This window comes from Aspergillus glaucus (genome assembly GCF_001890805.1).
Source record: "Aspergillus glaucus CBS 516.65 unplaced genomic scaffold ASPGLscaffold_2, whole genome shotgun sequence".
NCBI lineage: Eukaryota > Fungi > Ascomycota > Eurotiomycetes > Eurotiales > Aspergillaceae > Aspergillus > Aspergillus glaucus.
In genome coordinates this window covers 68,084-87,933 of record NW_019170454.1, presented here as the reverse complement: position 1 = coordinate 87,933, position 19,850 = coordinate 68,084, and the positions used below count along the sequence as shown (strand labels likewise).

At 52.5% G+C, this 19,850-nt stretch overlaps 10 protein-coding genes across 10 annotated transcripts; 5 read left to right on the top strand and 5 right to left on the bottom strand.

Annotated features, from left to right (window-relative positions):
- Window positions 1-39: 39 nt before the first annotated feature.
- Window positions 40-906, top strand: ASPGLDRAFT_41761 (60S ribosomal protein uL24). Its single transcript, XM_022545480.1, has 3 exons — window positions 40-103; window positions 245-357; window positions 557-906. Exons 1-3 carry the CDS (start codon window positions 85-87, stop codon window positions 821-823), a joined length of 399 nt encoding a protein of 132 aa, XP_022404917.1. The 5' UTR covers window positions 40-84; the 3' UTR covers window positions 824-906.
- Window positions 907-1,089: 183 nt separating this feature from the next.
- Window positions 1,090-2,634, bottom strand: ASPGLDRAFT_71346 (alkene reductase; the record flags this gene model as incomplete). Its single annotated transcript, XM_022549551.1, has 2 exons — window positions 1,531-2,634; window positions 1,090-1,106 (listed from the first exon to the last, which is right to left on the bottom strand). Exons 1-2 carry the CDS (start codon window positions 2,597-2,599, stop codon window positions 1,090-1,092), a joined length of 1,086 nt encoding a protein of 361 aa, XP_022404916.1. The 5' UTR covers window positions 2,600-2,634.
- Window positions 2,635-2,910: 276 nt separating this feature from the next.
- ASPGLDRAFT_41758 (synaptobrevin family protein) lies at window positions 2,911-4,128 on the bottom strand. Its single transcript, XM_022545479.1, has 2 exons — window positions 3,850-4,128; window positions 2,911-3,797 (listed from the first exon to the last, which is right to left on the bottom strand). The coding sequence occupies exons 1-2, from the start codon at window positions 3,885-3,887 to the stop codon at window positions 3,080-3,082; spliced, it is 756 nt and encodes a 251-aa protein (XP_022404915.1). The 5' UTR covers window positions 3,888-4,128; the 3' UTR covers window positions 2,911-3,079.
- Window positions 4,129-4,300: 172 nt separating this feature from the next.
- ASPGLDRAFT_31408 (acyl-CoA synthetase) lies at window positions 4,301-6,016 on the bottom strand (the record flags this gene model as incomplete). Its single annotated transcript, XM_022544048.1, has 3 exons — window positions 4,301-4,465; window positions 4,515-5,650; window positions 5,698-6,016. The coding sequence occupies 3 exons, from the start codon at window positions 6,014-6,016 to the stop codon at window positions 4,301-4,303; spliced, it is 1,620 nt and encodes a 539-aa protein (XP_022404914.1).
- A 375-nt stretch (window positions 6,017-6,391) lies between these two features.
- Window positions 6,392-9,471, top strand: ASPGLDRAFT_140550 (putative ABC transporter). Its single transcript, XM_022541702.1, has 2 exons — window positions 6,392-7,146; window positions 7,196-9,471. Exons 1-2 carry the CDS (start codon window positions 6,414-6,416, stop codon window positions 8,986-8,988), a joined length of 2,526 nt encoding a protein of 841 aa, XP_022404913.1. The 5' UTR covers window positions 6,392-6,413; the 3' UTR covers window positions 8,989-9,471.
- Window positions 9,091-11,268, bottom strand: ASPGLDRAFT_63170 (exocyst subunit EXO84; the record flags this gene model as incomplete). Its single annotated transcript, XM_022548622.1, has 3 exons — window positions 9,091-9,493; window positions 9,545-10,832; window positions 10,893-11,268. 3 exons carry the CDS (start codon window positions 11,266-11,268, stop codon window positions 9,091-9,093), a joined length of 2,067 nt encoding a protein of 688 aa, XP_022404912.1.
- A 282-nt stretch (window positions 11,269-11,550) lies between these two features.
- Window positions 11,551-12,204, top strand: ASPGLDRAFT_116895 (TOM complex receptor protein TOM20; the record flags this gene model as incomplete). Its single annotated transcript, XM_022539813.1, has 3 exons — window positions 11,551-11,608; window positions 11,693-11,938; window positions 11,993-12,204. 3 exons carry the CDS (start codon window positions 11,551-11,553, stop codon window positions 12,202-12,204), a joined length of 516 nt encoding a protein of 171 aa, XP_022404911.1.
- Window positions 12,205-12,475: 271 nt separating this feature from the next.
- Window positions 12,476-12,951, top strand: ASPGLDRAFT_681046 (uncharacterized protein). The gene is made up of 3 exons (XM_022549227.1): window positions 12,476-12,477; window positions 12,530-12,814; window positions 12,874-12,951. The coding sequence occupies exon 2, from the start codon at window positions 12,582-12,584 to the stop codon at window positions 12,795-12,797; it is 216 nt and encodes a 71-aa protein (XP_022404910.1). The 5' UTR covers window positions 12,476-12,477; window positions 12,530-12,581; the 3' UTR covers window positions 12,798-12,814; window positions 12,874-12,951.
- On the top strand, window positions 12,804-15,007 carry gel2 (1,3-beta-glucanosyltransferase gel2). The gene is made up of 4 exons (XM_022549210.1): window positions 12,804-13,054; window positions 13,106-13,233; window positions 13,283-13,667; window positions 13,723-15,007. The coding sequence occupies exons 1-4, from the start codon at window positions 13,046-13,048 to the stop codon at window positions 14,863-14,865; spliced, it is 1,665 nt and encodes a 554-aa protein (XP_022404909.1). The 5' UTR covers window positions 12,804-13,045; the 3' UTR covers window positions 14,866-15,007.
- A 141-nt stretch (window positions 15,008-15,148) lies between these two features.
- On the bottom strand, window positions 15,149-18,506 carry ASPGLDRAFT_117799 (F-box and WD domain protein; the record flags this gene model as incomplete). The annotated part of the gene is made up of 2 exons (XM_022539902.1): window positions 15,149-18,138; window positions 18,197-18,506. The coding sequence occupies 2 exons, from the start codon at window positions 18,504-18,506 to the stop codon at window positions 15,149-15,151; spliced, it is 3,300 nt and encodes a 1,099-aa protein (XP_022404908.1).
- Between the last annotated feature and the right edge of the window lie 1,344 nt (window positions 18,507-19,850).

Sequence of the window (19,850 nt, the reverse complement as noted above, 5' to 3'; positions counted from 1 at the left end):
ACCTTTTCGACGACCTTACGACGACAACGTTCACCACGACCCCCTCTAGAGCCCGGTGTTAATACTCAAAGGAGGCTCGACAAGATGACCGTCATCAACCATGGTGCGTGTTTTTTTCCGTTTACATGTGGTGGAATAATGAAATGGTGGAATTGTGGTGGTGGTGGTGGTGGTTACGGGGGATACAACTGAGGTTGAATATGTTCATGTTGAGGATGGTTATGCTGATAGTTTTCTCCAACAGCCCTCGCCTCTTCGCGCAGCAAGTCGCGCAAGGCGCACTTCAGCGCTCCCTCCAGCGAGCGCCGTGTCATCATGAGCGCTCCTCTGAGCAAGGAACTCCGTGAGAAGCACAACGTACGCCATCTGCCTACACTCTCCCCCATACGCTCTCGCTTCTACGCCGATCTCCCAGAATTGTCTCGAGAAATCGTTGGACGGAATGGTACCTAAGTGAAGGAACAATGCTGGACGACCGTTTTCGAGGGAACACTTCTGGGAGACAAGCGGAGCGAGGGACAACGTCTGTCGAGGAAACCGGACTAACAGATTCCAGGTCCGCTCCATCCCCATCCGCAAGGACGACGAGGTCACCATCGTCCGGGGCTCCAACAAGGGCCGTGAGGGCAAGATCACCAGCGTGTACCGTCTCAAGTGGGTTGTGCACGTCGAGCGTGTTGTTCGCGAGAAGTCCAACGGCCAGAGCGTTCCCCTCGGCATCGCCCCCTCCAAGGTTGTCATCACCAAGCTCCGGATGGACAAGGACCGTGAGCAGATTCTGGAGCGCATTGCTAAGGGACGTGAGGCGACCAAGTCTTCGTAAAGGGTTTTTTCGCATCGGTTCTGTTTTCTTGTTGCAAATTAGGGTGATGGCGTGGGAGTATATGAGATACTCAAAATGAAAATACCTGCTACGGCCAGGCTTCCGTCTTCAAGGTTATGAATGGGATACAACAAAAAAAGCGAAAATTTTCACCTTTTCCTCGGGTCTAAAACTGGCCTCATGATGTTCCTCACCCAGACCTCTTAGGTATCCATGAATGCCAAATTCTAATGTTCAGCTTTCCTGTGCTCCGGTTCCAATCTCATCTACGAGTCGTCGCCCTCTTCACCCGTTCAATACCACTTGCACCCGCCCGAATCGCTTCGAATGACTGCCCATTGCGCCATCCGACTGTCGAACACAACCCCCACGGAACTCCGTCTACAAACGGCACCGCCACATTATCACCTCATCATACCCCATCTACGGATGGCCATGGTTTGACGAGGTAAACAGCTGGCGTAGAGTGAATCACAGACGCTGGCCAATGACCACGCTTCTGCTCGCTTGCAGACTCGCACTGATCCCCATGAAGCTGCGAGTTTGAGAGTGAGGAACATGTAATTTCGTAGTCTCATTATTATAATACATTCGATTTTTTACCTTAAATATTCTATGCTCTATTTTCACTATGCTCTTCACTATATACAGGTTATAGTACATCTAAGCAACGACCTTATCTCCATACTCCTCCAAAAACTCCTTACTATACGGATAATCCAAGTACCCCTCCAACTGCATCGGTGTATAGAACGAAGGCCGATGGTACGCATTCGGCGCAATCCCCTTCTGCATCCTGTACACCAAATCCGGCGTCGACAGGAAATACCGACCAAACACCAGCGCCACGTTCCGATCCTTATACACCCCATCTAGATAATGCTGCGCATTGTCCGGAGTAAACCCGCCTGCCAATAGAACGACGGAATGGTCTCCCCACACATCAAGCACGAAATCAACCTGCTCAGGCGTATCGATGTCTTCACTGTTGGTAACCCGCGCCTCAATGATATGCAGATATCCCAACCCCAGCTCCTTAAGAGCTCTCGTCAACTCCGTAAACTGAGGAACCGGATCGTCCATCCGCATATCCTGGAACCGACTCCACGGACTAATTCTGTACCCCGTCCTCTCAGCCCCAATAGCACTGCTCACAGCCCGCGCAACTTCAACACCGAACCGGTTGCGATTCTCCACGCTCCCGCCCCAGATATCATTCCGGTGGTTACTAGTATCCTGCGTAAACTGATCAACCAAGTACCCATTCGCGCCGTGAATCTCCACGCCGTCGAAACCAGCCTCCATCGCACACCGCGCTGCGTGTGCGAATTCCTCAATGGACGACTTGATGTCGTCCTCGCTCATCGCCCTCGGCGTCGCCATCCCAGTAATTGGGATGGCGCTCGGCGCATCAACACTAAATCCCTTGCTCGCAGCAGCATCGGGCATTCCCGCGCGTCCGGGGGCAACGATCTGGCAGTACATATAACATCCGCGCGCGTGTACTGCGTCGGTAATCTCCCTCCACCGCTTGATCTGTTCCTCGTTCCAGATACCTGGGGCGTGCGGGAAGGAGGACGCTGTGCGGGGGGAGATCGTGCATGCTTCGCTGATTATCAATGTTCCCGGGTGAACGGCGCGTTGCGTGTAGTAGGAGATTGTCATGGGGAGTTGGATGTTGTGCGAGTCGGCGCGGAGGCGGGTTAGGGGGGCCATTACTATGCGATGGGAGGCGGTTATGTGCCCGGTTATGAAGGGGGTGAATGTTTTGGTCATTTTTGTGGTTTTGTGCTGTTTGAGGGTGTTTTATGGGGTTGTCTGGTTTCAATTGAGGCAATTGAGGGGAGTGTAGGTGAAGAGTAGGATCTACTAGAACTTTATAATTAGTTAGTTAGTTAACGGTTGATTATCAATCAGTGGCCAATCATGTCTAAACCCGGGTTAGTCTATTGCAACACCGGAGAGTCGAGGGTAGGGATTGATAAGAGGAAAGAGATCAATTGATCAATTTAGGGTATGGACTGCTTGCATTTACTGTCTACAGTTGGTGTTCGCAATTCTATGTGCATGCATGCGGATATAAAATTCTGCAAGTACCCGAGGATCCCTGTCGGGTATATATATCTCGGTGCGGAGTGTATACTGCAGCCGGTTCTATTTAGTTGAACCCTCATAATATGCGATCAAATATAAACCCATTACTATAAGAATGACTAGACATACAACACCAGCATGATATCGTAAAATACTACACAACTAACCCACACACCTCCCCCAAGCCGGCAATCCACACCCCATCCCAACGAACAAATACAACAAGAAAATCACCACCACAACAACCATAATCATCAACTTAGTATTCTTCCACCACATCTTCCTCCGTAACCCGCGGCTCCGAATCCGAAAATCATGCGCACTCCCCCCCAACCGATCTGTCTTGTCAACCAACAAATCAATCCTCTCCCCTCGCTCCAACACCCGCTCGATATTCTCCGTCATGATTCCCCGCACATCGTCGATGTCTCGCTTCGCCAGCGCCAGCGAGTCTGACGGAGAGGCTGTGTTGAATGTTTGCAGCAGCGATCGCAACTCCACATTAAACGCCGCACAACCATACGCAGGAAGTGATGGGAAATCAGTACTCGACGGCGGAAACGTAGACAGAAACTTGCGCTTCATCTCCAGCAGAAACGCGAACGGGATGCGACGGCCTTGCTCCGCGGCTGCGACGACGATGTAGCTCAGCGGGAGGTGTGATGTGGGCTCGTGGCGGGTTGCATCGTCGGATGCTTCGCCGGTTGGGGAGTCGGCGATGCAGTGCACGAAGAGACGGTCATGGGTGTAGGTGAGTTTCTGGGATTTGTCGTGCGTGATCTTGGGGAGGATGATGGAGGCTAGGGATGAGGCGGAGGTGGAGGATGTTCCTGGGGCGGAGTGCTCGGTGAGGATTGTTGTGCGATGAGCTATACAGGTGCTGGTTTTGTTAGCTTTTTGTATGGCATGGCTGTGTCTGGCAGACAACGTACTAGAGGAGGAAGCTCGGGGGTTTGGATGAGGAGGCCATGCTGGCGGATGGCTTTCGACTGAGTGATGAGCTAAGTGATGAGCTCAGTAGAATATCCGATGCCTCTATCAAGTAGGCCAAAGGTAGAGGAAGACAGGACTTCCGACAGCGGCGATGATCGCGATAAACGAAGCCCGTGACGTCGCGCCAAGAACCCCGGATTATGTCACGTGAATTCCTTTGAATGAGACAAACAGAAGAGTCTGAATAGCTGGAGGTAATTGGGAAAATATATTAAGGCGACTGTTGGGTGTTGATTTACTCCATGAATATATAGCCTAGACCTGGCAGTGGCTTTTCTGCAGCTGGGATTGCGGTGAACAATAAAAAGCAACATCACGGTCTATGCTCGTATATTCAGTTCTATCATTATCCATATCTATGTACTCATCTCATCTAGTCCCGATCCAAGTCTATGCAAGCTCAGGCCAGTACTTTTGCACAATCGTCTTCTTGTTCACCTTGCCCATGGCATTGCGTTCAATAGCGTCGACGACCTTCAACACAGTCGGGATCTTATAAGGTGCCATTTCCTGCTTCAGCTGTGCGCGCAGAGCCTGGAGTTCCAATGGCTCGGTCTGCTTCTGTTAGCCTTGATACGAAATTTTGGGAACGAGGGAGGCTTACACCAGGTCGCTGCTTGACGACGGCACCCACACGCTGTCCCCATTCTTCATCTGCCAAACCAACCACGGCGACTTCTTGAATGGCGTCCAGACCAAGCATCTTCCGTTCCACTTCCAATGCGGAGATCTTGTATCCGCCCGACTTGATCAGATCGACTGACGCGCGACCCTGGATAAAGTATGCGCCAGCTGCATCCCGCTTGGCGACGTCTCCGGTCTTGAACCAGCCATCCGAAGTAAATTCCTTAGTAGTCGCCTCTGGTCGTCTCCAGTATTCCTTAAAGACGTTGTCGCCCTTGATCTCGATCATGCCATCCTCATCTACGGCATCGACGACTGCGCCGGTCTCCTTGTTTGTAAGTCGCACCTGCACGCCAGGAAGAGGCCACCCCACACTTCCGTCGATTCGCTTCTCAACTTCCAGTCCGCAGCTCAATCCCATGCCAATTTCTGTCATGCCATACCGCTCTAACAGAGTCTGACCGGTGATATCTGCAAACTTGGACTTGATAGGTGTAGGGAGAGCCGCTGAACCACTGACAATAAGCCGCAGTGCCTTGGCTCCAGCACGAGCAGCAGCCTCGTGTTCCGTACCGCGGATTTTGGTATCGAAGTAGTCCACTAGACGCGAGTAGATTGTCGGAACGGCAAAGAACATGGTCGAGGAGCCTTGGTCCTGCCACCGGTCCCAGATCACCTTGGGGTCGAATTTCGGGTGCATCTCGACAGTCACTCCGCTAAGGAAGCTAGCTGTGAGACCGTTGACAATGCCATGGATGTGGTGCAGAGGAAGAACGTGGATCAGGCGGTCGGAGGAGTTGTATTCCCAGGCTTCAACTAAGCATCCGGCTTGGAACGTGATATTCCTGTGTGTCGTCACGCAACCTTTGGGGCTCGATGTAGTGCCGGACGTGTAGATCATCAGTGCCCGCTGGTCCAGAGAGCATTCTGAGCTGAACGGAGGGAGAGTGGCTTCGTTATTCTGGGAGAAAGGTGTCAAGGTCATGAATCGGATGTCTTTCGTGATCCCCTCACGGAGGGGAGCTTCGAACTTCTCGAACGACGGATGCAGGATGATCAACGAGGGGTTTGAATCGCCGATTGTGTATAGCAGCTCTTTGGCGGGGTGGGTGGTGCCTATCCTTGTTAGCTATGCTCAGTTCCTGGTTGTGTATGATACATACACAATGGTACACAGACACCCCCAGCCGCCCAAACAGCCCACTGCACCACCACATAATCGTACCCATTTGGAGTAAGGAATGCGATACGCCGTTCTTCCAAACTCCCAGTGTCTGCAAGCCCTAATTCCTCCAAAATGACCTTTTTCATTGTACCCGCATCCGCCAGCAACTGCCGATAAGTAAACTGCTGCCCCTTGGAGGCATCGTCCACTGCGATCTTGTCCGGGGTATTCTCAGCATGCTTCCTCGCTTCGAGGAATAGAGGTAGCGAGGGGATTGAATGTGTTGCCAATTGGCCGTTCGCGGGTTGCGCAGCCATTGTGTCAATTGAGTGGTATAACAGTTTATCGATATATACAGTGAGGAATTCGATGAGAATGAGGGGAATTGGAGTATGGGGGCGTAGGGGGTTGTTAAGCGGAGTTTATCGGTTTTAAGCACGATAAGCTTAAGTGAGCGTCGGAAAGAGTGGCTGTTAGAGTCCGTACAAAGACCGAAAAAAGAAATTGTGTTAGTAAAGAGAGATATGCCAAAAGAACTGCGATTGAATCCAATACACTTCGTACTCCTCCCTAAAATGTAACAATGGCTGGTGTGCTACACTTCGTTATCGGTAATGCACGTGATGCCACGTGCAGCCCTATCGCGATGTCGGAGTCGGAGTTAATAGCGGCGGCGACGAAAAGTTGCGATGCTTGCTTGACTGCGGCAACATCATGCTTCGTCGACCGCTTCTATGGACGGGGATCCTGAGAACTCCGAGTCCGCGTCTCCTACGCTATGCCTCCTCCGTACCCCCGTTGATTCGCATTGACAAGGGAACCTTTTACCAGCGCTATCCCACCCCCGATGACGCCGCTACCGGCCAGAACCTGCCTCTGTTTCCGAACCTCAATTTCGTCCTGCCAGCTAAGCCGGAGAGTGTTTCAACGGAGAAGAAAGACGAGTCGCAGCAGCAGCATTGGGCTGTGATAGGGTCGTCTGGGAGAACGAGTTTCCTCGACGTCTTTCGCGGCCAGTATATCTGCGATCCCCCCACCGCCCGCAGCTATCCGTTCCTCCTTACAGACGAGATTGCCGAGAAAGATCCGCGTTTACGGTTTGTCGGGAATGCGGTGCAGTATATTGGGTTCAGTGGTGAAGGGTCTGGGGCTATTGGTGGCACGCGTGGTGCCTACTTGAGTGCGAGGTATGAGAGTCACCGGGAAGAGACGGATTGGACTGTTGGACAATATCTCAAGGGACAGACGGAATTGAATCCGTTGGAAGGATTCGAAGACGGAAAGGTCAAGGACAAAGAGCTTTTGGACCAGGTTATTTCTGATTTGCGGTTGAAGGAGCTTCTTGATATGCCGGTAGCGAACCTTAGCAATGGCCAGACAAGACGTGCGCGGATTGCAAAGGCGTTGCTTAGCAAGCCGGAGTTGCTGTTACTTGATGATCCTTTCAGTAAGACTTCCTACGGTATTCTATATACCTTTTGCTAATTGGCATCTAGTGGGACTCGATCCGGCCACCGTCCGGGGCATCTCCGGTTTCCTCCATCAACTGGCAGCCAAAAGCTCACCCCGATTGATCCTCGCTCTACGTCCACAAGATACTGTGCCGGATTGGATCACACATGTCGTTATTCTCGGAAACAACAACAGGGTTCTTTTGCAAGGGTCCAGGGCAGAAGTTGACCAGGCTTTAGGGGTGTGGGCACACTTACCTACTAAGAGCCAGACTGGTCTTTGTCCGGAGGATAAGAAGATATATGCAAGGGCAGCGGATGACATGGAGAAGGGGTTTTTGGATAAGCAGTTGCTCTGGGATTTGAACCTGTTTAAACCAAAAGCGGGCAAGACGGTGCCCGTGGCTGCGGAGGGAGGAGAGCCACTAATCGAGATGGATGGTGTGCGCGTGCAGTATGGCGACAAGGTGGTCCTTGGTAACTGGGAACAGGACATCAACGGAAAGAAACAGGAGGGACTACACTGGACAGTCCGTCGTGGTCAGCGCTGGGTGGTACTTGGGGCAAACGGGTCAGGCAAGACCACGTTGCTGTCGATGATCACATCAGACCACCCCCAAGCATACGCCATGCCACTGAAACTATTCGGACGATCTCGTCTCCCTGAAGTCGGGAAACCAGGAATCTCCCTATTCGAGCTCCAATCCCGCATGGGCCACTCCTCCCCCGAAATCCACGCCTTCTTCCCCCGCCAACTAACCCTTCGCCAATCCGTCGAGTCCGCCTTCGCAGACACCTTCCTCTCCAAACCCAAACTCAACCACGACCGCGACCTCGACGTCAGCGCCGTCCTGCGCTTCTTCAAAGCCGAACTCGACCCCGACGCCGCATCCACCAAAGAAAACCCTCCCAGCATCGAGAGCAAATCCGGCAAAGCCTTCCCAGATATCGGCCTCTCCCACCGAATGCAAAAACAACCCTACTTCCCAACAGACTACGACGTCGACTACGCTGACACGGTCACCTTCGGACAACTCAGCACCGCCCAGCAACGCGTCGTCCTCTTCATCCGCGCGCTCATTCATAAACCAGACATTATCATCCTCGACGAGGCACTCTCCAGCATGCCAGCCTCCACACGAGACAAGTGCATCACCTTCCTCGAAACCGGCGAAGTCATTCCCCAACACCTAATCCCTCCCCCTAACACCCGCCGCCCCAAGAACGAACAACCCCCCATCAAGGGCTTTAACTCCGACCCGACCACGATCCGCCACACGGGTATTTCACAAAACCAAGCACTCATAATGATCAGCCACGTCAAGGAGGAAATCCCCGATACTATACGACACTACATGCGTCTGCCCTCGGACCCAGGCGACGGCGCGGAACCATTGGATTTCCGACTCGGTGTGCTGGAGAATGATTGGGTGATGAGTGACTCGCCGATGTGGGAAAGAGTGTGGTCGCCGGCATCGGAGTTTGAGAAGCCGTTTAAGGCTGTTAAGATTAGGTCTGTCGAGCCGGAGGAGAAGGGGAGGAAGCAGAGGAGGAGTAAGGCGGAGATGGTGGCGGAGAGGGCGGATGAGGAGGTTAAGGAGGAGCCAGTGGAAGAGCAGGCTGAGCCTGAAGAGCCGGAGGTGAAGCCTACTCGTCGGGGGCGGAAGAAAGCAGAGGAGCAGACGGACGAACCGGAGCAGAAACCTACTCGTGGACGGAAGAAGAAGGTGGAAGAACAGCCGGAGGAACCAGAGCAAAAAGTTTCTCGTCGGGGACGACCAAAGAAGACAGAGACAAAGGAGCCTAAAGGCCGTGGGCGACCAAAGAAGGCAGACTAGGACATGTACAATTTAGATTTGTATATACGCTGTACTTGTATGAATCACAGAATATGAATGCTCCATGTGCAACAGTTGAAATAAGAATTATATCCTGCTACACTAAAAAGAAGGCTGCTCCGCAGCAGCCCTGGCCAGTCCCGAAATCAACGACTCCGACCTCGTCATCTCCGGCCTATTCTCCCTCTCCTCGCCGCTCATCTCCAGCCCCCTTGCAACAAGATCAGTGAAATCAACAGCAACCTCCCTCAGAACTTCTGCCTGTTCATGCACGATGTCGATGCATTTCTGCCAGACCGTGGTCCCGCGCTGCACGGTGCTGAGCTGCCGGGTGAGAAGCGCGTTGAAGCCGTCGAGGTGCTGCTTGGCCCATTTGATGCAGGCGCTGGTCATTACGGAAGGGAAGCATTGCTGGTAGATGCTGATGGTGTGCTTGACGAGGGTGAAGTAGACGTAGGAGATTTGGAAGATGTACTGGGGGAGGTCGCCTTCGAAGACGCAACCACTGGACGGGTTAGTATTGAAGAGTACAATTATAAGGGAAAAGGAGGCATACCGGATTCGCTTGGTTATGATGTCTGATCGGGCTTTGAGGTAGGCTTCTCGGGCTTGGTCCTCGAATCCCAGACGCGTAAGCCAGCCTACTTTGGTTTTGGTGGCATTTGGGAATGAATTGGTGTCGACGAGAGACCGCGATAGCACACCGGCTAGCTTGGCCGCTCGCTCATCGACCTTTCCGTTGATCACGTCCTGCGCGATCGTGTTACCTCTCAGTCCCTTGGCTAGCTTCCGCAGTCGCTCGATGGAGGAAACGGCCTCTTCGAATCGTTGCAAGGCGATATCGATATCCAATTCGTCGACTTGGCCCTCAACCCAGCGCATGTTTTGCTGCTTTCCGTCTACATCGATGCGCAGTTCTGGCTTGTCGCGCGGGTTATCCAAGCCACCGTCGGAAAAATCGCTAAGCTTCAATGAACCCAATGACGATTGCCTCGCGCCGGCCAAGTACCCGAACGACTCGTTGGATCTGCTGGCTGCTTCCGTCTCCGACCGTAGCGTCCGTCGCAGATCTTCGACAGCTTTGCGGAACGTGGCTAGCAGTTCATTCTTTGCGGGACTGTTGCGCTTGTCGTGGCGGTAGGTGAATGGTTTGGCACCAACCCGGACGACCACTGCACTCGAGATACCACGGTCTTCGGCCTCATCGCGAGCTTGTCCGGCACCCATGTTGGAACCGAGATCGATCAAGTCGATATCTTGTAAGGGCCAGCACTGCTCCGCCACGAGTTTCGTCGGAACCGGGCCACGATGGTTGCTCTGGTCTACCCGCTTTCGCTTCTTCACTGCCACCAGGAGGTGATCGTTCAGCAGCACAATGTGAACCGGCCGTCGTGGCTTCCACGTCGCTGAATCGAGCTCAACCCAATTGCCTGTTTCAATCACAATATGACGACCCGATACGGCCGGAAGAAACTTTTGCGATCCCTCCACGGTCTTCCATAATGTTTGTAGCTGAACATTCCACATGCTCTCCAGGTTGGCCACGGAGCTGCGATTAGCATTCCGCTTGGGTAGACGCTCGTCGATAGTAGATGATATGGGATTAGGCGAATTTCCAATGGTAGTCTGGCCCAGTGCCGTCGTGAGTTCTGCCATCAACGTACGGAGTGTCCGCATTTCGCCCTTGAGCTTCTCCGCCTCTTTACTGATTTTGATGAACTGCGTTCGGTTTTGGTATACATTTTGCTGAAGGTCGGTCGACGTGCGGTTCTTCACTTTCCGGAGGGCGTTTTGGTAGTCTCGAATTTCCTCCTCGGACGCGTTTGCGAGGAGATTAGCGACATCTACAACGTCATGTGTTAGTTACAACCCGAACAAGATGCCATGTGTCAAGATACACTCACATCGATCAACCGGTAAACTGGGATCCCGCAGCACATTCAAATCAACCTCCGGAGGCGCAGACGGATCATGCGATGGTCTATTATTGCTAGCTGGAGGCGGACCTAGCCCGCCATACCCCGGAGGCAGCCCCGGCACCGGAGGGGGAGCGTCGAAATCCGGGACCTGATTGAAGCGGGTCGAGTAGCGGCGCTTGACCAGATCAGAGGTTGCACCGCTCTGAGGGGTTCTTTCGCGCGCGGTGGCCGATGGGGCCTTCTTTTGGGCTGAATCGGCTGCCCGATTGTTGGCAGGGGCAGGGTCGGCGATGGGTTTGGGGGCACTGATTTGAGGCCGGCGGCCTTTTTTGCTGCGAAGGGTGAGTCCGCGGCCTTCCATATTGCAGAGGGAGGATTGGGAAAATTCCCTTCTGGTATTAGAGTGTAGTTAATGATTGTACTGTAGAGGTAGCAGTGGCTAGCTGGTATGTTGGGCTCAAGCGGGACAGAAACGCCGAGCGGAACAACGATAGTCCCGCGGTTCAAAATTATCGCCGGCAAAGAGAGTCGAGCTTCACTCTCTGTCAAGCCCTGCCAGTCCCCGGATTCCATTTACGCCGTACTTCTCTACTATACATTTGTCTTCTCCCGGCTACTCCCTCAATCCCCCCCAATCCTCATCATGAAGACTTCCACTTTGGTGGCTGCCACCGCCGGCACTGTTTTGACCGGTCTTTTGGGTAAGTCGAAATAGTCGACGATTTGCATAAAACATCGGTGAATGTGTGGGGAACCAGTGCTGATGACGTATCGGATCATTATAGCCTACGCCGTGTACTTTGACCACAAGAGACAGACCGATCCGGAATTCCGGAAAGCCTTGAAGAAGAACAACCGTCGGATGGCCCGGGCTGTCAAGGAAGAAGCCGAGGCGGTCGGAGCCCAACAGCGCGAGCAGATCAAGAAGGCCGTGCAGCAGGCCAAGGATGAGGGCTTCCCGACCGACCTGGAGGAGAAGGAGGCTTACTTTATGGGTCAAGTTGCCCGCGGAGAGTCTTTGTGTGCGGAGGGTATGCTGCTATCCGATAACAAACTCTTTGGGGATAAGTCGCTTACAAACGCAGGATCCGACAACGTCGAGGCCGCTCTCTGCTTCTACAAGGCCCTCAAGGTCTACCCCCAGCCCAAGGACCTGATCTCGATATACGACAAGACCGTTCCCAAGGAGGTGTTGGAGCTTCTCGCCGAGATGGTGGCTATGGATGCTGGCTTGAAGTTGGGCACTTTCACTGGCGAGGGTGGTAGCGCTGATAGCGGCGCTGCTGTTGATGAGTAAAGAAAAAGAAACGAAAAATGACCGGTCATGCCTCCATACCCTTACCTCCTCTCATCCGTGCTAGACATCTGGAATTGCTGTGCTTCTGGTCAACGCTGGGCCGTGGCCTCCAGATGTTTTCTCCCATACTCCCACATCTTAACCGCACCCCGTTATGACCTCTCCACTTGTGTATCCGTTATGTTCTTCCCTGTATATTTGCATGAGTCTTGGCCATGGACATGGCGGACCATTTCGTATCTCGGCGCCTTGCTCTAGTGTTTGTTCCTGTTTCTGTTTGTTTTGGGCCTGAAAAGACTGGGGTTTCGATGAATAGCACTGGCGCCGGTTAGTGGTCCTCGTTTCTGTTGAATCCATCTGACAGATGGACTAGATGTATGTGTATTTTAGAAAGGTTTTCTTCACCGGAAAAGTCTGCAATTGCAATACTAGTCATGGCCACCATCATCGTCATCGTATCGCTTCGTTGCCCTGTCACCGTCCGACAAAGCCATTGTTGCATTCCCGTGAGATCATCCGGCATGGCACATTCTACATACCAGTATGAAACACCTGCCGGGGAGACAGCAACATTGAAGATTTACACAGAGTAACTGTTTATCTATAAAGGGTCCGGTCCCTGATCTCCTGTCAGACCCTTCCAAACAGCTGTGTTTAATTAGTCTGCAGGGCTCCGGTTAGACGTGTTACAGATACAATAAGGTCCACTATCTTAACCCTATAAATTTCTGAACGTTTCGCATTTAACTACCCAATTCGCCTCCCCCTTCATCGATATCTTTTATTTAGGCTACGTCCTGGTCGCTTGTTTGTGTTCGATCGGTCATTGACCAAAATCAAAATGCCTTCTGTATGTGCCCCCCCCCCAAATACAAAAGAACAGAGAACTAATCTACAACAGACATCTACTATCCTCACCACCCTCGTCGCGCTGGCCGCGACAGCCTCTGCCGTGACCCCGGTCGTGGTCGACGGAAAAGACTTTGTGAACAGCGAGACAAAAGAGCGATTTCCCATCATTGGCGTTGAGTACGTTGCCATGCCCTTGATCTACGCGACAACAAGCTAACCGCTACAGCTACCAACCCGGAGGCGCAGGCGGCTTCAGCACGAAAAAAGACCCCCTAAGCAGCCCCAAAGACTGTCTCCGAGACGCAGCATTAATGCAGCGACTAGGCGTTAACACGATCCGTGTCTACAACCTTTCCCCCACTTTGAACCACGACGAATGCGCATCTATCTTCAATGCTGCGGGTATCTACATGATCCTGGACGTCAACTCGCCGTTGCAGGGCGATAACCTCGATCGCACGCAGCCGTGGAATAGCTATAACCCCGGATACTTTAAGCAGGTCTTTGGTATCATTGAGGGGTTTAAGGATTATCCCAACACGCTGGCGTTTTTCTCGGGGAATGAGGTTATTAATGAGCAGGCTGCGCATGCTACTCCTGCTTACATTCGCGTATGCCCCCCCACCTCACCTACACCCTACATGAAGTTAGAAGCTAATGAAGCAGGCTGTCCAACGCGACATGAAAGCCTACATCTCCAAACACGCCACGCGCCCCATCCCAGTCGGCTACTCCGCCGCCGACGTCCGCAGCATCCTCCTCGACCAAGCAAACTACTTCCAATGCGACGTCAAAACCGCCGACTCGCGCGCCGACTTCTTCGGCCTAAACTCGTACTCCTGGTGCGGCGACTCGGACTACCACGCCTCTGGATACGACGTGCTCACTGAGGATTTTGCCAATTCCTCGTTTCCCGTTATTTTCTCGGAGTATGGGTGTAATGCCGTGCAGCCGAGGAAGTTCTCTGAAGTGCAGGCGTTGTATGGCGAGGATATGAGCCAGGCGTTTGCAGGGGGCTTGGTGTATGAGTATGCGCAGGAGGAGAATGATTATGGGCTTGTTGTTGTTGATAGTAGCGGAGACGCTAAGCTACGTGAAGACTTTGATGCGTTGCGGGAGCAGTACGGGAAACTTGACATGGACCGGCTCAAGAAAGCGAGTAAGGCGCATACGGACGCTGAGCCGGTGGAGTGCAGTTCGAGCCTCATTACCAGTGGTGAATTTCTGGATTCGTTCGAGTTGCCCGAGAGGCCGGAGGGTGTGCAGAAGTTGATTGATGATGGGTGCGGTGGGAAAGGTGGGAAGATTGTGGGCTTTGGAGGGAGGGGTGTTACGCAGAAGATTCATGGGGCTAATGGGGAGGTGGTTTCGGGTGTGAGCTTGGATGTCCAGGATGAGTCTGGTGACAAGGACAACGACAATGAGGACAAGGGCAAAAACGAAGACAAGGATGAGAAGAACGATGAGGACAAGGACGACAAGCACAGCAGCAATGATACCAATACCAACGATGACAACGACGCTGCATCCACCTCCACCACCCAGACCTCCGAAACCACCACCTTTTCTTCTGCTACACAATCCACAACCACACCAACCCCCTCCACCCACAGCACCGACACCATCTCAACCCCTAACTCGAGCTCAAGCTCGAGCACGAGCACGATCATCCACGCCACCGCCAGCGACAGCGCAAGTCCCAGCGCAAGCCCGACCCCGACTTACTACACGGGTGCCGGCAGTAAACTCTCGTCGTCGATGCTTCTTGGCTTGTTGAGTGGTGTTGCGGGGTTGGTTGCTTTGCTGTGATTGTTTAGGTGATTTGATTTTCAGTGTTTAGTTGTTTGTTTAGGGAGTGTAGTATTTCCTGATGTACTTGTATTTTTAGTGAGTTGTATGGTAAAATTAAGAGTGAGCAATCATATGTACCTCAGATTAAAGTATCCTTGAAACAGGATCTGCTGTTATGCATGATTTACAGTTGATCAACAGGGGTACATTCCAGTATCAAGATTATGCAAGGCAAAAACAAGTATAAATCAATATGCAAAACACTAAACCCAAAAATGATAGATATCAACAAATAACAACATCACAAAGCCTTTCCCTTCCCCTTGTCCTTGCTAGGAGACTGCGTACTAAGCGCAGGGAACTCCTCCCACTCCTCCGCCGTTTCAGGAGCATTGTTCTCCACAAGACTCAGCTGCAGCGCAAACTCGAGATCGTCAACCTCTTGCTGGTTACTGCTTTCCGCCGCTCCCGGTTCAGGTGAATAGTCACTTTGGCTGGATTGTGAGGCTCTCGTAGTGAACGGATCCGTACCAAATGAGGACGCCTGCTCCTCGAGCAAGCTCAAGCGGATGGCTTCAGCAATTTCCGGATCATCCACGTCTTCAACGCTTGTTTGGAATGGAGACGAAGACGAAGATGGTTCATTGGACACGTCATTGAGCCCAGGGGTACTAGGCGAAGTACTGATGTTCGAAGTTTCGAGACTTTCACCCCGCTTCGCGGCATCATCGGTCATAGATTCTTGGCTCAGCAGCTGCGCGTAGGCGATAATTTCTTCCTCGCTGGCATCTGGACCCAGCAACTCAACACCAAAGCGGTTGTTGAGATGCTTCCGTTCCTTCTGATCAGCCACCTTTTGTCGTTCCAGTTCCACCTTTTCGTCCTCGATATAATCCCACACCGCTCCACGGCCGCTGTTGCTGAAGCGTTGACCCTCGCCTGAAGCATTGTCACCCCGCTGACCACGCCGCCATCGACGCTTACTTGTCTTGTACTGATCCGCCGAAGACGAACTGTACGACCAATAGCGTAGATGCGTTCCCAAGGCGACCATTCCTCTCAGAACCGTAGAGTCTGGGTCAAGGCAGATTGCACCCACAGCAAAGAAGTTGTTGCCAACTCCGTGCATGGAAGCCTCGGCCTGAACGAGCCGACGACGGGCACGCGAAGAGAAGCGAGAGTTCATGGTGCGAATGGGCCCTGTAGACGACGCAAGAGGATCCCAAGCTTGCACAAGACCATCATTTCCTCCGTGTACCAAGTAAAGCGACGTCAAGGCAACACAAGAGATCTGCGGCGAATCCGTCTGGATGATCCGGAGAGGCGTTACGTTGTTGATGACCTCCGAGTTTCGCGCGGTCGGGGATCGTATATCCCACACAAACACCAGTCCCGTGGCTGTACCGACGGCAACATACCGTGCTCGTTGACCAGGAACCTCCGTCCCTGATGACGGTTGCGTCATACGCGGCAACGGAGAAGACATGGTTGAGGAAACCGAGCTGCCTGACATTGCCAAGAGCGGATCCTCCTCCTTGGTCAACAAGGCATAGGTCGATGCATCCAAGGTGTTGGTGGTAATTTGAACTGATTTGCGATCGCCAAAGTTGAAGTCGGAGATATACCATTCGGTATTCTTGGCGGTGCAGACTGGTTCACTCACACGGCTTGATCTGGACGGCGGGATGCTCTGAGGCTCAAGTTGAAGAGGCTCCTTGATAGGACCACCGAAGATAGATGTCGACATCGGAGTACTGGCAGCGCTAGTACGGGCTTCAGGAATGGAAGAGGCAACAGTCTTCCTTGTGAAACGGCGAATCGAAGCCTTTTCATCTTCGCCCAAGCCGCATGCAATGATCATGACAGACTCGCCTGCTCCGTTCCCATCGTCACCGGCAAAGTCGACCTTTAATTCACGCCTCATATCCCAGCCTTCGCAAACCTTGCGGAAGTGCTTTGGTTTAAATGCCAAGAACTTTTCAATTTCCTTCGTCTCCGCAGCGATTTGGTTCTTGTCCAGCTTCATCGAATCAGACGAGGATCGAGGACTGTAGCTACCATCGACAAGCTCCTGGTTGTATGGGTCCGGCCTGGCAACACGTCTACTCAGCTCTGCAAGCTCCCAGCGGACGGACCTGCCTGTTTTCCAAGCCAAACGGTCAAGTTCCTCTGGGGTAGCCTTGGGCGGGACATCTGGCTGCTGCGGTAGATCGGTAAGGTAAAATACCTCGCCTAGTGCATTAAGAATGACGGCCCAAATTCGGCGTCCTGCATGGCGTTGCTGCGAAAACTTGTCATCGACGGCGATCGCAATGATGGGGACGCCCGGACAAAGGACCCATTTGGCGGTTGGCTGACCTCGTTCGAAGCGTGGCTCATACAGCGGGTTAGGGCCCAAAGAATAAGCCGTCAGGATACCGGCAGACGAGCCAGACAGCATTCCAACCAAGCCCTTTGTCATTCTCAGGACTTCGGATGACTTGGCGATCCAAACCGCGGTAACAGACGAGGTAATCAGATTCTGTGCTGGGACACCCAACTGCGGCTCCGGATTTGAAACTGTAAGCCCCAAGAAGCGACCACGCAGTTCAGTTGATGAGATGAAATAGCTGCGACCCCGCGGGCAACCCTCTCCATAGATCATACCGTATGGCTGACTGACATCCATACGATTAGGCAGACCAACAATGTCACCAGGACCAAGACCGTATTCAGCAACACCAGTGTAAAGATCCGCAAAGTGTCGAAACAGCTGATGGTCGGACAGTCCCCACGTTCCAACCTTGACAGACGCGGGGTCACTGGCCGATGCAATTCCCTGCTCCGCAGCGCCGTGAATGAATACCGGCCGTTCATTGGTAGTTTCCGTACCAAAGGAACAGGCGATGTGACTGACGGGAAACATCAGTTGCGAGGTATACGTGACAACAGCACTGCCATTGCGCACATTAGCCGATCGTACGGCGCCGTTCTTCTTTGATGGTTCGAACTGGGCCGGTTTGCCCTTCGAGAGAGAGCGTAATAATCGCGTTCGCAGTATGTACTCGCTTCGCCAGGACGCTAGCGCAGTCAACCGAGTAAAGTACCGTTTATCCGACACAAATTGTTCCGACCGCTGTGAGGCCTCGACCCGACTGCTAATCTCATCGTTGCTGGGCCCAGGAAAGTAGCGGGAGAAGGCGATTCTCCAAGCATGGGGCGTAGTGACTAGAGTGTGGAAGCGGCGCGAGACCAATGCGATCGACGACAGCGACGGAGGGGGGAGGTGGGACAAGATGTGCGTCAAGACCTCTGGTAGAACCTAGTTAGGATCGTCCGATTATCGGGGAACGAAACAAGGATGGCATACCATTGGGGAAATCCTCAAATGATACCGACGACAGATGCGACAAATCGAGCACATTGAATTCATTGCTTTGCGTTTGCTGCGACGACAACGAAGAAGCCATATTGTCTTCCAATTCGTTCAGGGGCGTATCTGCCCCGTTCCTCGGAGGGACGACTTCTGGACGGTCTCCAGCCTCCCCATGATGGGGAGAGTCAGAGACCAGGTCATCGCCACAGAAGTCATGTCCATGCTGGATAGGATCGAGGGGTTTTGTACGAGGCGATTCCGAGAAGGGTGTATGTTGAGATACTGCAGTAGACTCGGGTTGCATAAAAAGGTTTCGCGGGAGAACGGGGGCAAAGGGGGGCGACTGCACCAGGACGACAACTGGAACAGCCGGGTAGAAGCAAGAGAGTGAGGAAGAGTGCGGTAAGAGGTCCAAAGAGACAAGAAGATGCCGTTGAGCATGCGCAAGCTGGGTGTTATGCTAAGAATGGGTGAAGAGTGAAGGTGAAGGTGGAGGATTGAGTCACTCACTTCCGATGGAGGGGAAGACTTCGCGCTCCGCGCACGTGACGCGCTTCAGACCATTCACTGGTAGATTTACACTACCCTACTTATTTCTGCAATAGAAACCCTTCTTGTATCTCTCAACTGGCATCTACTTGGCGATGGAAACGTGGTGGTCAAAGAATGCCATCGAGAAATGTCTTGGCTGAAAGACCTAATCAGCATGAATATGTCTTCATTCTAGACGATCCTTTGAGCCAACGACATGGTGGCAGGGCCTTTCTAGTCCTGCTACCAGGACGAATCCTACCGATCAGTACAATGGATATTCTTGTGTTTTCGGGGGATGGATCCAACTGGATTGACTTTCGATTGAAGACCCCAAATGGGGTATAGAAATCTTGCGTGGTGACCGCCTGGGAGAACATTGCAGGGGGTTCGTGAATAACGGCAAATATATGCTTTGGGTCCCTGGAGATATCTAGGATTGGCTAATCCTGATTGTCGGACATTGTGTCCACGTCAATAGAGTAAGTTCTAACTCTTCAGCTAAAAGGTTATATGGTTAATTCTAGCATAGAAGTCCCCGGAACAAAGCTCTGGAGGGTTATTTTTGCGCCCGGCTTTACTTCCGTCGAGATCTTGAATTGAAAACAGGGTGGTCGTTAGAAGGCCTTCCCTGATGGCATACTTCTCCCAGGAGAGCAGTGAAGAGATTAAGGGTAAGCTATAAGACTGAAAATGAAAAAGGATATGAAATATTGCGAGGCCAGGGAAACATTGGAACGCCTTTTTTCGTCACCCAGGTGAAAACACAGACTCAGTCCTGAAGCTTGCAAAGATATCCAGAGGCCGTAAAAGAGAGCCTGGGATCGAAATCAGTATGGCTGACAGTCTAGAACATTTTTCTATGTTGCATGCTGGCACTCACGGACCTTCTCACCAGTCACCTACGGTACATCGTAGGTGTCGACGAAGATCGCACATTTGGCAGTGATAACACTAAAGCACCGAAATGGAGGATCTCTAGGGGAGGTTGCCAGGCTTCTGGCTAGCCACTGAAAATGACTTTATTGAACGTCGCCGAAAGATGGAAGAGCAATGGTATTTTTCCGAGTTCAGACTTGGGCAGATAGAATTGCCGAGCAGGTGTTCATTAAACTGC

Coding starts and splice junctions, on each gene's coding strand:
- ASPGLDRAFT_41761 (XM_022545480.1), top strand. Junction 358..556: donor AACTCCGTGAGAAGCACAAC/GTACGCCATCTG, acceptor AACAGATTCCAG/GTCCGCTCCATCCCCATCCG.
- ASPGLDRAFT_41758 (XM_022545479.1), bottom strand. CDS start 3,887: ATGGCCTCCTCATCCAAACCCCCGAGCTTCCTCCTCTA. Junction 3,798..3,849: donor CCCCCGAGCTTCCTCCTCTA/GTACGTTGTCTG, acceptor TAACAAAACCAG/CACCTGTATAGCTCATCGCA.
- ASPGLDRAFT_140550 (XM_022541702.1), top strand. CDS start 6,414: ATGCTTCGTCGACCGCTTCTATGGACGGGGATCCTGAGAACTCCGAGT. Junction 7,147..7,195: donor GTTACTTGATGATCCTTTCA/GTAAGACTTCCT, acceptor ATTGGCATCTAG/TGGGACTCGATCCGGCCACC.
- ASPGLDRAFT_681046 (XM_022549227.1), top strand. CDS start 12,582: ATGTGTATTTTAGAAAGGTTTTCTTCACCGGAAAAGTCTGCAATTGCA.
- gel2 (XM_022549210.1), top strand. Junction 13,234..13,282: donor TTTCCCATCATTGGCGTTGA/GTACGTTGCCAT, acceptor TAACCGCTACAG/CTACCAACCCGGAGGCGCAG. Junction 13,668..13,722: donor CTACTCCTGCTTACATTCGC/GTATGCCCCCCC, acceptor CTAATGAAGCAG/GCTGTCCAACGCGACATGAA.